At 40.1% G+C, this 15,071-nt stretch overlaps 1 protein-coding gene across 1 annotated transcript in view; it reads left to right on the forward strand.

The window, feature by feature from the left end:
* Window positions 1–14,222, forward strand: part of fbxo41 (F-box protein 41) — a 28,698-nt gene extending 14,476 nt beyond the window's left edge. The window contains exons 4-13 of the mRNA XM_014989584.2: window positions 2,186–2,259; window positions 3,727–4,106; window positions 6,756–6,994; window positions 7,092–7,207; window positions 7,753–7,905; window positions 8,074–8,169; window positions 8,269–8,387; window positions 8,862–9,020; window positions 9,202–9,317; window positions 10,002–14,222. Coding sequence (XP_014845070.2) covers window positions 2,186–2,259; window positions 3,727–4,106; window positions 6,756–6,994; window positions 7,092–7,207; window positions 7,753–7,905; window positions 8,074–8,169; window positions 8,269–8,387; window positions 8,862–9,020; window positions 9,202–9,317; window positions 10,002–10,064 — 1,515 coding nt within the window. The 3' untranslated portion in view covers window positions 10,065–14,222. The remainder of the gene's footprint in view (window positions 1–2,185; window positions 2,260–3,726; window positions 4,107–6,755; window positions 6,995–7,091; window positions 7,208–7,752; window positions 7,906–8,073; window positions 8,170–8,268; window positions 8,388–8,861; window positions 9,021–9,201; window positions 9,318–10,001) is intronic.
* The last annotated feature ends 849 nt before the right edge of the window (window positions 14,223–15,071 follow it).

A 15,071-nucleotide genomic window follows, 5' to 3' on the forward strand; every position in this document is an offset into this window, starting at 1 on the left:
CTTCTTTTTTTCATCAGCGTGTCCTGGGCTCAGAGCCTCAGACAGTTTGGTCTATTTCCTGTATAGACCATTTCCACTGACAGGAAGTAGGAAGAAGGGGAACAAAGGAGAAATTGTGCTTGTGTTTGCTTTTCCTCTGAGGCATGTCAGTACACAGACCTACACCTGGCTCTGCTTCGCTCATGTCTCCGCGCAGTCTCGTGCAAACAGCGAGTGCTTTGGGGATGAGTGATGTGTGGAAGAGTGACGAGAGGAATTTGTTTCAAAGAAAACGGCGTGAGAATCAGCTTTTAAATCCTGGGAACATGCCAAATTGTCATCCGCTCTCAGATCTGCTTTCCATAAATTTTACAGTTTATGGATTAAAATATTTATTGTTCAGTTTTTTTTGTTTTGTTTTTGTTTTTTCAAATGTTCAAATTTCAAACTAACAGCTGCTGTCTTGATGATCAGTATGCTGCCTAACTTTTCAAGCTAGCCCTGCTTTCTTATTATTTGTGCTTGATGGGGTGGCATAGAGGGTCAGATTTCTCAGGGCAAGAAGATTCTGGGGCCTTTCTACCTACAGTCTGCATACCTGTATATGTTCAGTTTCTTCCCACAGTTCAAAAATATACCTGTTAGTTCAAATGGAGATTCTAAATTTGCCTGTAGGCTCAAGAGATTGATTGTCTTGTTTTGTCGTGTGTGTGTGTGTGTGTGTGTGTGTGTGTGTGTGTGTGTGTGTGTGTGTGTGTGTGTGTGGACTGGTGACCTGTCCAGAGTGTGTCCCACCTAGCACCCATTTACACCAGACACCAGGTCTGGGTCTTCAGTAGAATCAAACAGATGTAGACAACTGTTGGATGTCCTTTGGATAATCAGACTTAATAGTTAATTAATGAAACGGGTAAAAAAAAATAAAAAAAAATCTAAAGTTAAATAAGAAAACATCAGAATTTTTAGGCAGATTTTCCAGTTTTTGTAGAGCTTTTATCCACCAGTACAGATTTTATCTCCTTTTGAACTGTTTCATCACCATACTAACCAACTTCAGAATATTTCTTCCTAACCTTCCTGCCATGAGTGCTCATTACATTAGACACTGTATGTGTGAGAACAACAGGGTCTTGCCATTTTAATCCAAAGACAAACCGACAAGGAAGTTGACATTTAACACTGCTTTGTTTTTTTACTAGCAATTAGCATAATTAGCACATTAGGATTTCTAACTTTAATCATTGGTATCCATGCTTGTTTTTTTGAGAAGGAATATCTTGACTTGAAAACTCTTCTGCCACTATTTCCAAATTCAGCTTTCACCATGATAGACAGAGGCTGAGTTCAAAAGAGAGCTCCCTCCCCAGTTTTAATGTCTCCAGGCTAGATGTAAATTGATAGCCTGTGGCAGGCTATCAAAAAATAAATAAAATAAAATAAAATAAAAATAAAGCTAAGTGAAAGACACTCAAAGCACCAGAGTCTAGCTCTCTGTTGAAGCTGAATAAACAGATGACATACTCCATATAAAATACTTTTCTTTTAAAGAATTTCTGACACTTTCTGTGTTTTTTCTGTCCTCATTTATAAACATCTCACATACACTGAAAAAGCCATGTTTGCATCTTCTTGCAGTAGCAACTCCCACAACAGAGGGTGTTTTCTTTAGAACAGCCTGGATGTACTTAGACCTGGTGTGTTCACTGCATACAAAAAAAAATAGGATTTTTGAGTTTGTTACTGGCAGGGGTCATGGAAAATATAATAGAAAGTAGAAAGTAGTAGCAGGTGTCAGCTGAGTCTTATAAGGGTTTTTACAGTAAAGAGGTTTTGTTTCGTGGCACCTAAAACTGAAACTGTCCTTCACACTTCATTACAATTCTTGTCGGATATTCAATTCTCGTATTTTTTAAGGGGGTGGGGGGATTGGTTGTTTTCGATTAGTTCTTTCTTTCAAAATGATCTCTGCATTAATAATGCTTAGCCCCAGGAATGTTGGTGTTCCATCTTGGTCAGCACTTTCTTCTTAGTGTTAGTGAGTAGTGAATCAGCACCACACTGAAAAATGATCCACTTCCCCCTCAGACGTTTTCCAGACTCCAAAACTAATGAACATTTTTGATTTTTTTTTTTTTTTCAAGATTTCCATCTCTTCCAAACAAATTAACTCTTTGTTCTCACTTGTTTATTTGTCATTTTTCTTCAGAGAAATTCCAGCCTCTCTGGTAGCACAAGAGGAATGTACCAAGTGTCAGAGAGACGATCTTCTCCCAGCACAGGGTAGGTCAGAAACTGTCACCAGAAGTTTGAAATATTATTTTTTTTTCCAGATAAATCTAAAGACAAAAACAGAAGAAAAACAAGTTGTTTTTCTCACATGTAAACAATAGGTAATTCATGCTTCCTTGATCTATTTATTTATAAAAAAAAAAAGATCAGGAAAATTGTTAGAACCTTTAAATGTGTTAAATTTGGCCAATAGACAGTTTTTTTTTTTTTTTTTTTTTTTGCCCAAATCTGACGTGAGACTGAAAATATCTACAACAATAAAATTTACAGCATCACAACATAGCTGTTCACTGTTGTCAGAAGGACAATCTCTCTTTATTGGAGGTGCAGCGGTTTCGACCTCTTACCCAATGCTGTTATGTGATAAACCTTTAAGATTTATTGTTTTGTGTTGTCTACATGATGGATTTTGTCGGGTCCTGGGAAGTGTACTGGAGTTTTAGCATCTCCCTCAGTAGCAGCACTGAGACACAGGGTTGATGTCCCGATTTGAGGTGTGACTGAACTATTTCTGGGTCTCTGGCACCGACCTCAGACACATGGCTGTACCGTAGTACTCTGACTAACCCAACTGTCATTCCCAGTTGGAAGTGAATGTATTTCCTGTAGTGACGTCAGGCTTTCCCCGTTGAATCACTGACAGAAGAACAGACACAGACACACGATGTGGCCAGAAGCACTCGTCTGAGCCTCCTGTCTTGGGTTAATAATAGCTCCTCGCTAAGGATCAATACATTCTATATCCTTGCTGTTGTTGGGCATCATTTTAGAAAAACAGGGAGCTGTTTTTGTGACTTATTGAATATGACTTGATCAGTGCAAGCATGGCTTGCAAAGATAAATCTGAGAAATGGGAAATATTTTGGCATGTGGTGCAGATTATCCATGGCTTTTCTTCCAAGACAAAATAAGACAACATGTCTTCTGTACTGATTCAGGTATTTTACATTTGCTCTCTAATTCCAGATTAGGTTTTTGTGTTCGCATATTAAATTATGGTAGATGTTGGTAGTTTTGTCACAGTTTAGAGGAATACTTCCTTCTGTTGTGGAGTGAATTTCTGTTTGTCGCCAAGCAAACTTGTGGTAATGATGCTGGTCCAAGAAACCGTTTTTCACTTGACCCCCATTAAAAACACAATCTGTCATTTTCAGACAGATTTTTCTGTGCAAAACGGAGATTTACATGCTCTGGTTTGAGTAAAGCAATACATTTTTCTCGTTTGTAATTTGTGGCTTTATATTTCTAACGCAGATTTCAGAGAGGTTTTGATTCTTATACGTTTCTGTGCTTGTTCATGTTTATGTTTCTAAAACTTTCATCATGCTAATAGTCAGCCAAGCTTATTTTGTTATTTATTAAGACTAAAGCGAACTTTTAGAATGAGATGTTATAGATGTGTTTGGCTCGAAGCAGGAAGAGCATATTTATGTTCAAATACTCTGTGTTCCTCTGCAGAGCATCAGGGAGGATAAAGTCTGTCTCGCAGGGTTCTGGAGGCTACGACAGCGACAGCGTCGAGATGCATCCCATGGAGGATTGTCCCGAGGCGCAGTACTATCACATGCAGTGCCGCATGGGCGAGGGTGGCTACGAGCGCTCCCCGGGATGCGGGTCTAGAAACTGGGGTCTTCGCAAGCAGGCCATTCAGAACTGGCAGCGGCGACCGTACAGGAACAGCACCGAGGGTGAGGAGGGAGACGTGTCGGATGTGGGCTCGCGGACCACCGAGTCTGAAGTGGAGATGTGGGAGCAAGAGCGGAGAGCTGTGGCTGAGGTTCAGCAGTCTGCAGTACCCTATCCTCACCACAGCAGGGCAGCGTATCGCCCTAACACGGGTAACAGTTGTTTGCAAAATAGTCACAATCTTGAGGTATTTTCTTCACCCGCCACCAAGGCGAGTTTAATGATACGAACAATAAAGGGTTCCTGATGTTGTTCTGACTTCAAAGGTTAGTGGAACACCGTGGAACTGGCAGTTGCTGTGCTGCCCTGACTTACAGCTGTATTGAGATGTTATTTTATCATTTAGTAATTTGGGATATGCATCTGCCAGCGTTGCATATCTAGAGATTAAACCTTTGCCCCTCGCTTCATCAGTTTGAGTCATATTTGATGGAGGACAACATCTACCTTTTAGTCTTGCAACAGATTTTCATTTTAATTTAGGTCTGCACTTTAACTGGACCGTTTGGCCTCATTGATATGCTTTGACCTAAACAACTCCACTGTATCTCTGGCTATCTGTTTCATGTTAGTGTAAATGGACTGAACTTTCAGTGCTCTTTTCTTCCTGTCTTAGTAGGTTTGGAGTTGCATCATCCTCTCTCCATTTTTAGATAATAAGTTAAGTAGATGTCAGATGTGCAAAGCTTAGAATACTGTTTTTTAACCTTACCCAGACTGAAGCTTCTCCAGAGCTGGGCTCTAGGCCCTGTCTGTTGTATTCCTTGGTCTTCATGATGCAGTTTGTTCACCAATGTTCTCTAACAAACCTCTGAGGCCTTCACAGAACCATTGGATTTACACTGACATTACATTATACACAAGTGGACTCTGTGTACATGACTTGTAAAGACATTCTACTTCCACTTCACAATCATGTGTAATTGATGACATTAAATCAAAGTGCTGTGCACTGAAGTTTGTGGTTGTAACTTCACAAACTGACAAAAAAGTCCCAGAGGTATGAATACTTTTGCACTTGACTGTATTTATGTCATGATCCAACTTTTGCATCCATTGTTCAACCAGCTTTGCTCTCAAGAACACAAGGAAGTAACTCAATAAACCATCTCTTGCAGTTCCTATATAAGAGACTAGCTAGCCAGTCGTTGCTGCACAGCTCAGCTGCACAACAGATTGTGCATTTTTCTATTAGCATCATCCCACACCAACCTCCTTACAAACCCCACTGCTGCACTCTGCGTTCCCCGCCTGCTGTGGACGTATCAGGTGGACTGTGGCAGTCTGGAACTGAAAGAAACTGGGCCGGGGCTCAGTGACAAATTCACATGTATAAATTTGGCCTCCTCATTAGCTGAAAAGGTTTTTTTTTTTTGTCTCATGTAACATGTTGCTAGCCTCTCTGCTCTGACGTAGTTCTCCCTATTAGGAGAGACTCTGCCAGAGCTGTTTGTGTGGTATGTATCTGCAAGCACACAGGCTTGTTTTTTTAGTTCATTTGGCAGTCTTGAGTGTAGGAGGTGTGCGTGAGTGAGAGAGAGAGAGAGAAAGAGTCAAATAGTATGCATTGGTTCACAGCCCTGATGGTTTCAAGCAGATGCCTCCCAAGGCCAAAGATGAAGTGAGTCATGGAGGAGAAATGTTGCTGCGAGGGTTACGGCAGGCTGGGATTGGACACACTGTAACAACAGCATTAGATGGGATAAAAAGTACAAAATGCAGAAAACTAATTATGCAATCTCTGGTTCTGTGGTTTTTAGTTGGAGATTAGCGCCACCATGTGACAAAAATGGTTTTGCCACAGGATGGTGAAGACAAAACGTTTATCTAGATATTTAGCTGATTGCACACCTTAAGGGGCATACGACTTCAGGAATAAGGAGATCCCATTAAAAACAAATGAGTGAAATAATAATAATAACAAAGGGACTTTCAGAATTGCAACAAAGTTCAAAATGTACCAGAAAGGAAAAAAAATTAAAACAAGCTTTGAAACACACTGTAACAACAGCATTAGATGGGATAAATCTATCCCATCTAATGCTATAATAACTCTGTTATACATAACAGAGTTATTGTTATGCTTTGTTTCCAAAAGGCTCTCAGTTTTACTACACAGAAATAGATTAAATCATTTTTATATATGGGGTTCTATGTAGTGACTTATAACCGTCAGTATCTTACCTGCAATATGTGTCTAAATTTCCCCAGGTTAGAAAAACAAAATAAATTCTCATTTGAGGATAGTTTTACTTTTTTCATCTTAAAGCTAGCTGATTCATCATCATCATCATCAGTTAATCATCATGGGCCACTCCACAAGTCTCACATGATGACGACCTTAATTAACAAAGCACTAGACAAAGCAAAAATGTATAAGATAGTCTAACAGGATCTAAATTGAGAAGCAGTTTTCAATATTTTATGGCACAGAATGTTAACCTTTTAAGATGTTCTGTTCTACAAAGCAACACGAGTACTAAACGTGTTTTATTTTAGGAACTCCTGAAACCAGATATTTCCTTACATACAAAAACACACAGCCCTTTCTTCCTCTTTATCTGACATTAAATCAGACTAAATGTTTGCTCTTTCAGTCTGCCAGAATTAGTGTGCAGTGAGTAACGCTCTCCCTGGTCTTTGTAGATTTACAATTATTTCAGTCTTTATTAACATGATGGATGGATCTTTGTGTTATTTTGTAATAACAAAATGGGATCAATTTCAAGAGGTATGGAAACTTTCCTGAGGCTCTGTATGGTATCTGTTAAAGGCCTGAAAGGTCTGTGTTGTTGCTACAGGTCGATCTGACGTGGTTTACAGCAAGCCATGCCGCCACGAAAAGAGCCCATCGAAATCCAACGAGGTAATAAGTCCAGAGATCCTGAAGATGCGTGCAGCGCTCTTCTGCATCTTTACCTACCTGGACACCAAAACCCTCCTGAAAACCGCCGAGGTCTGCCGCAACTGGAGGTTCGTGTCCCGACACCCAGCTGTGTGGACCAGGGTGCTGCTGGAAAACGCTCGCATTTCTTCCAAGGTGCGTTGTCGACGCTTGTCATTGCGCTTTGTCCTCTGTTTCAAGGAGAAATAATTGTGGAACAGTGTAATTATTGTAAGTGTATGAATTTCTCTAGTTTTTGACCACATTGTCTCAGTGGTGCACGCAGACGCACTCCCTCATTCTACAAAACCTTAAACCAAGGCAGCGAGGCAAGAAAGAATCCAAGGAGGACTACCTTAAAAGCACACGGTGAGACACAGACACGTTCACTGTTGTAGGCAGATTACAGCTTTAGCTCCTCCGGGGGTATTTATTCCTGCTCTGTGTGCTGCCTTGACTTGATTAACCCCATTGTTTGCCCGACTGTTGTGGCCGAGCGACGCACCGAGCGATTTCCTGAACAGTGACTGATGAGAGGAAAGCCAGCAGAGAGAACACGAGTGATGTATGCTGACGTTTGTGTGCGGTTTAATTATTCCCAGCATGTGGATATCAGCTTTTATTTGCCGGAAGAAAACAAGCAACGAGGTTTGATTCGAGTGGATTGTTGTTTGTATGAAGGACACGCATTTAGTTGCATAAAGTTCTCTTAAATGCTCTACGCCGCTGAATGCATCTGATGATTGTTGCAAAAAAAAAAAAAAAAAAATAGCGCCAGCAGCAGAGCTCCCAGGAGCATGTCCTGACGTTGTTAGAAGTGAAGTATGATTAAAAGTGACCTTTATTTTTACGTCTGTTTTTTTTTTCTCTCTCTCTCTCTCTCTTGTGACCTTCTCTTATATTTCGGTCAAAAGTGGCTGTCTTGAGGAAGGTTTGGAGGCGTTGTTAAAGGCCACAGGAAGTAACCTGCTGATACTAAAGATTTCACACTGTCCCAACCTGCTGACTGATCGCTCCCTATGGTTGGCCAGCTGCTACTGCCGAGCCCTCCAGGCCGTAACCTACAGGTGAACCATTGCCATCGGATCCCAGCTGTCCTAAAATGTTACAGCATGAATCTCACCTCATTGTCTTTTTTATCCTTGTTTTATATTTCACATGAGGTAAACGAAGCCGCTATCTTCAAACTGTAATCTTCAAACATACATCAGGGTTTGTTTTTTTTTTGGCTGCAGGAGTGCCACAGATCCAGTTGGCCAGGAGGTTATCTGGGCCCTTGGCGCAGGGTGTAGAGATATTATTTCTCTGCAGGTGGCGCCCCTACATCCATGGTAAAATGATGGAACATTAATTAGTAATCAGACATGAAATTGATAACAGAAAGACCAGTCTGGTGATTATGTTTTCATTGGAGTGTTTGTTTCTCTCAGTCAACAACCAGCACGTTTCAGCAACCGATGCCTGCAGACGATTGGAAGATGCTGGCCACATCTCCGTGCTCTTGGTGTGGGTGGAGCTGGATGTGGGATTCAGGGACTCGCCTCACTGGGTAAATATTGAACATACATTAGAATGATGGTGTTTTTTTTTATTTAATACCCTGGAAAAATGTTCTTATAGCGTGATACTTTCCACAAGGCCTCTGTGGTTGCCCTGAGAACATTAATCAGAGATCTCAGTTGGGAGCTTCTGTTGGCAAGGCAACCATGCGTTGTGTACTCTTACAAATATGGCTTTAAAAATCCAAAAAATCCAATCTGAACTCAGGAAAATTATTTGATTGTATGTCACGGATGCCTTTTATTTTTGATTTTCTTTTTCAGAACTTAAGTTGTGTCAACATATTGTTTACTTTGGTTTTTGATTCTTTTGAATCACATGGCGACTTCAGGGATCGCGTTGTTTCGTGATTTCCTGAAAATCTAGATCATAAAAATAAATTGGGTGAATGTGTTGTACTAAAACGTGTTCCTACTTGGCCCTTGTGTTGAATGTGGGCTGTTCCTCTTTCCCATTTGTTCAGCGAGGAACTGCATGCGCCTGCAGGTGTTGGAGTTGGACCATGTGAGCGAAATCAACCAGGAGGTGGCAGCAGAGGTTTGCAGGGAGGGCCTGAAGGGTCTGGAGATGCTGGTGCTTTCATCCACGCCAGTCACCCCTAAAGCCTTGCTCCACTTCAACAGTGAGTTGAGACTGATGTGTAACACGATTCGATGTCAAATTCTGGACTACGCAGCCAATTATTTATTTATTTATATTTTTTTCTGTTTCAAAGCTTTTTCTTTAGAGCGCTAATTTAAATCTTCCCAACCAAGCACAACTTTCAGATGTGAATTACATCCACAAATCCTCCTTCCAACCAGGTGTTTGCCGCAACCTGAAATCCATTGTGGTTCAGATTGGTATAGAAGACTACTTTGAGGACCCCAGCAGCCCAGAAGCCAGAAAGCTGTTTGATGAAATGGTTAACAAGCTGCAGGTAAACAACACCTCTGTGTCTCACAGCAGTGTCCCTACACTTTCCAAACCACTGATGGCCTAAAGTTTTAGAGTTTTAGAAGCTGACCTTTTACGTGTCAGAGAATAGTTCCTGGCACGTGTGCAAAGAAAATGTTCCTGTGGCAAACTAGAAATTATACATCTGTTTTTTGTCAGAATTGACTCTTGATTCAGTTGTTGAATCTATTGGTGTTGGATGAGTGGGACTGACTGTGTGAGCTGGTTTCATAACACCCATGACTAGAGACATGAAAGGCTTTGTTTTGATGTGTCAGACTGACGTGTGGTGCAATGAAGTCAATGCCTACTTGCATTGGCCTCTGTGTCGCCACAGAAGTCGACACATGTCTGTGTCATGTTCACAGACCTCAGTGAACTTATTTGGGATTTTATGCGGCAGACTGATACAAGGTAGTGCATAATTTTAAAAATGATGCATGATTTTGTATTGCTTTAACAAATATATATTGTGACATGGAATCATTCTCAGTCTCATTTACACCAATAATCCTGAATATCCTGCAGGAATGGACAGAGAATCAGGCCCTTGGTAGCTGTCGAGCTGCAGCGATCCATTGCTAAATTGGGAGAATCTGTTAGTGGCGCTCCACAAATTTCACAGGGATTTATTTTTATCCTTTTGTTTTCTGTTTTTTTTTTTCAGGCTCTAAAGAAGAGACCAGGTTTCTCCAAAATCCTCCACGTGAAAGCAGACAGCCTCTGCTAACATCCTTTGTGCAGGTTGCTGGACAGTGCGACCACAGCATGAGTTGATCCGCAGGACACAGGTAGCTTGAGCCCACCTCCTGGTGGCTAGACGCATTTGGAGCACAAGAAACAGAACCAAGAAAGATCTTATTGATGAATGAAGGCCCAGGATTACCAAGTATATTTTACTAAATAAAAAAAAAAAATCTTAAAACAGAAGCAGATTTGATGAAAATGTGCTAAGTGTTGGTGATCTTCAGAGGCAGTAGATACCCAACCAAGAGCCTGTATAAACCTCACTAACTCAAGAAACACAGCTGCGTTCAAAACTGTCTCTCATCCACAATCTCTCTCTAAACGTGGAGCCACTTGGAGTGTCTCCACGCTGCATTCTTACTTTCCGCATCTGCTTAATGCAAACTAGCTTCAACGTCAACTGCAGAAACAAGATTGGGGGACGTGCGTATTTTCCACAGACGTCCATCAAGCGTCTGTTTTCACAAGAGGTTGAGGCTTTTTTTTTCCTAAAGGGTTGCAATGGGAGCTTTATGCTTAGGTGTGATGTTGAGGAAATAAATGCTTATCGCACTCTGTCCCCAAAACTTGCCAAATCCAAGTGTGTGAACATGCACTGCTTCCAAGCACTACAGAAAGGGTGGCGAGGGGGGAGGGGGGATCCTGCCCTGCAGCAACACATGGACCATGTTATCTTGAAAGTGCATGGTAGCGCTGGGGTTTTGCCTCCAGTACCGTCCTCTGCTTCCTTGTATGAGAACAAACTGGATTCAGTGTTTATGAACTTTGTTGTAATCTCTGGACCTGTTTGCGTCAGAGGACATGTACGGAGTATCCTAAGTCGCTGCTGCATTTTGTAGCGACGTTCGTCTTTTTTTCCAGTGTTTCCTTCTCCGGTGTGCCAATTATAAAAGGATGAGGGACCAGGCAAGTCACCAGTGTCCCGACTGGACCCAAGTTTGCTGTCAGCAGAAGCAGCTCAAACTGAATATAAAGTGTTTGTGTTTCCTATAAAGCAAATTATCCAGGTGTGTACAGGTGTTCTAGTGTTTGTATTCATACTGAACAGTGCCATTTGCATCATAGGGGCTATTCTCTGCATTCTAGTTCATTAGGTGACATCCTCCAATCCTCTTCTGATGTTTTCTTCCACCCAGTATCTCAGCTAGTGTGAAGGGAGCTGATCCCTGTACGTTAAGGGATCCAGGGCAAGTATTATGCTTCAGGTCTTCAGGGCTTCCCTTCAAGTTAGGAAATTGATTTGGCAGAAATTTTTTCAAACTTTGATTAGCTGTATTTTTTTTTTTTGGAGGAGGGGGGGTTGAAGACAGCACTGCTCTACACATTTACTGGTTCCAGTGTCGCTTTACTGCAGTGAAACAATAAGCCCGTTGATCCGATGGCTCTGTCTTGAGCTCAAAGTTTTGGATGTTAGAGGTGTGTGTTTGCCAGGCCTTAAAAAGGGACTCACTGTTTTATTTGATAGAATGTAATCCCTACTTCGGACCAAATATGTTTTGCATTCTGGTGCACTGATTTCTCCTTATCTCGAACTTTAATAATGTGCAATATTTTATCTTTCTCTAAAACATGCACAAAATCTGAGTACAGATTGAAACGAAATCACTTGAACATGACAGTCCTTCCCATTCCTCTGCTGCAGGTTGCTTAGAGGGTTCCGACATAATCTTTACAAGAGTGGAGTTTGCATGACATTTGCAAAAACTTATGAGGCTATGATAGATGTTGTGACTTATTTTTTGGGGGGATTGATAAAACACGCCAGTTATTTAAAACATTTGAGCTTTGGATATTAGGTAAATGATATGATAGCGAAATCAAGCCCATGGTCTCATTATCTCAAGATAATGGTATGATGAAAAATGTTACCACAACTGCCATATCTTAAGCACAAAGTATCCTGAGATTCATTTTTCTCTGCATAGTAGGATCAAAAATATTTGAAGTGAGTTTAAAATCTCGCTACTGACAAAATAAAGACACGAAAACTGTTACTGCATCAAAAACAAGCTTAACATTTTATTATCTCTAGATAATGAGACAGGGAAACCCTAATCATAAAAAAAACTAAATATTTCTTGAGGTTATGATATACTGAAAGCATTATAATGAGAAAATGAGATGCAGAGCTCAGGACAAGAGCATAAAGCACTGATATTGTCATCTCAACAAAACATCTTCAAGGCATTTTCCTATCAAAATTTCTATCACGGTATATTGAGCTCAGGATCTTGATATCTTCAGATAAAGTAACATTTGAACATCATAAAAGCAGCTCTAGATTTTTGTTATCTCAATATGATGAGGCGCTGAAATTTTCACCTTGACTAAACAAGCTAAAAAAAAGTTTGACCTTTGCTAAATGAAAAAAAAAACAAACAAAAAAAAACTGTTTTTCACTTTCCTGTGGAAAAACTGCCTGAAAATGAAATGAGAAATCTGAACATTTCGGAGTCCGGAGTTTTGAAAGGAAAAGTTTGTAGGAACCCTTTGCCTGACATGCTCACCGTGAGCACATGTTAAATTATATGTATGGTCACATATAGTATTCTGCAAGCTGTGACTCTCCCTCTTTTTATTCCACTCTGATGTGGATTGGTTGCTGGCTAACCTGAAGGAAAAAGGGTCACCACAGAGGAGATAAACTTCACAGTAGAGAAAACTCCCCACAAAGCACTTGTTGATTTTGAGTTTCAGACAATCCTGCATTCATTATCAGCTACTCTGTATATAATGTTTGTATATAGAAAAAGAAAAAAAGAAGAAAAAAAAAACTCCTGAAAAAAAAAAAAGAGAGAGAGAGACCGACATTTGATGTTATTCTAATAAGGTGATGAGTCGGAGTGGAAAAACTGAAGTTTACAGGTCTTCATTTAGAGTCCAATGAATAATTACGCATAGAGAACTATATTATGTCTAACAGTAGTGTTAAAATTGCAGTTGTGTACTAGATACTTTATATTAAATGTGCATCAGATTCATATAGAGATGGAGATTATTTAAAAAGGTTAAAGATGATAATTCAGCTATTTATTTCTATATAAAAAGAGCGCTGTGTACAGTATAATGTTGGCATGTTTGTGTTCATGCATCAATCATTGAGTTGCCTTTTTAACTGTTCTGCTACTGTGGCAAAAAAAAAAAAAAAAAAAAACACAAAAAAAACAATTAGATGTTTATACAGCTTTGATTGCCTGCAGGTTAATAATAATCTTCATTTGATCCTGTCTGTTGTTGCACTATAGAGAAAAACACTATTTCAGATGTTTATTATAAGAGTGTTTTTAATGTTTTCGGGTATTTAAAAATAAAAAAAAGATGCACTTTCCTTTCTTGAACACTTTCCATGGCCCGTTGGTCATCCATTTGGACAGACGTTTCTGGGACGTCTGTTGCTTGATTGTTGGAAATAACAGTAATAAAAATTGCTTATCTCTGTTTGAGAACAGGCAACATCTCCCACACTGGAACCTATCGTTCTCGTTTAACTACATTTAAGTGCTTTTTGAGTTGCCAGTATGACCTTATATTTGTATTTGTTGTCATCTTTGCTTTATTTCTACCCTGTAAATTTCACACTCACATCAACGGTACTCTCGCTTGGTTGTGAATACGGACTCTTTGTAAACGCCGCGAGCCCAGTAAGGCCATGAAACTACGGCGTAAAGGTACCAGTGACACTGGAAAAACCTGAATCTTTGGCTTCCATCTGTACTTACCTTATCTCAACGCATCATGCCTGAACCGTAACATTTTTGACTCAAGTGTCCTCTGTTAACATTTTTACCATGCCGTGCAATAGGAGAAGAAAGCTGCGTGAGTGTTAATGTACTTCTGTATATATTTTATGTATGAACGATTGTACTCTGCCCATTCATCTGAAGTGTGTTTTACACATTACCTCAACATTTAACAGGGCAATTATAAATGCATTTTCTGTTTTTCTTTTTTTTTTCTTTTTTAGTTTCTAGTTTGTTTCTTACTGCCATCGACAGGTGATTCATCCCAATTTCTGCGAACACATGAATTCTGTTGATGAGAACAAAAAACTTTTCCAAAAAGATCAAACAGCCTTCTACGATGACTGCAATAGATGGATTTTCATTCATTTGATGTCATCAATAAAACTGCTTTAAATTGATTGTACTTCCTCTTTTTGTTCTTTAAATATATGCCTATATATTTATACGAGATGAACTATATTTGATATATGTCTGAGGCCTTGACTGCATTACACCAGTTATTTGACCCGAAAACAATTGGTATACAACCTTTCTGGGATTCTAGTCGAAACTCTGTAATACAAGAACGTAGACATGTACGTGAAACTCAAGGCCCCATCAGATAATCCTAAATATCAGGCAAAATCTTGTAAAGAAATTTTCAGTGGAGTTGCCTTAAAAAAACAATACCTTTGACCACGTGAAGGAGCGCTGAACTAAAATGATCTTTCCATTTTCCATTCATCAGAAAATGGAAAGATCATGACACGACTGCAAACCCACCGAAACTTTACCAACCACCTAAATCTGCCACACGAGATCCGAATTTAACTTTAAATCTAACTCCTCCCTGAAGCTACAAGCACTGTATGTGCAGTAAATCTGAGCTGTGAGCCTTGCTTTAACATGAGGGAAGTCTGGTTATTTGCAGAAAAAAAGTCGACACGTACAGACGAGCAGGAAGTTAACAAGATGTCTTGGTAGTTGTGCTGGTGGTGTGCCTGAAAGCTGCGTTCAGGAAGCTCGGCTGCATGTCACACAGGAAACAACAAAGAGCTTGACTTGTGCGAGCCACTTGTCACACAAAGACCGCCCTGTCTGGGGCTTTTCCTGGTTTCTTGTGAGCAAATCATTTGTGAAAGGATCAAAAGTTCTGCTATTTACAGCACTTTCCCTTAGTAGTAGTCATACACTTGAACAGACACATTGTGTCACGCTTTAGCAAACACCAACTCATTTAGTTGGTATGTACTGAGGTATTAAAGTGG

Source organism: Poecilia mexicana, unplaced genomic scaffold (assembly GCF_051168715.1).
Source record: "Poecilia mexicana isolate PSO_F unplaced genomic scaffold, ASM5116871v1 scaffold_1, whole genome shotgun sequence".
Lineage (NCBI taxonomy): Eukaryota > Metazoa > Chordata > Actinopteri > Cyprinodontiformes > Poeciliidae > Poecilia > Poecilia mexicana.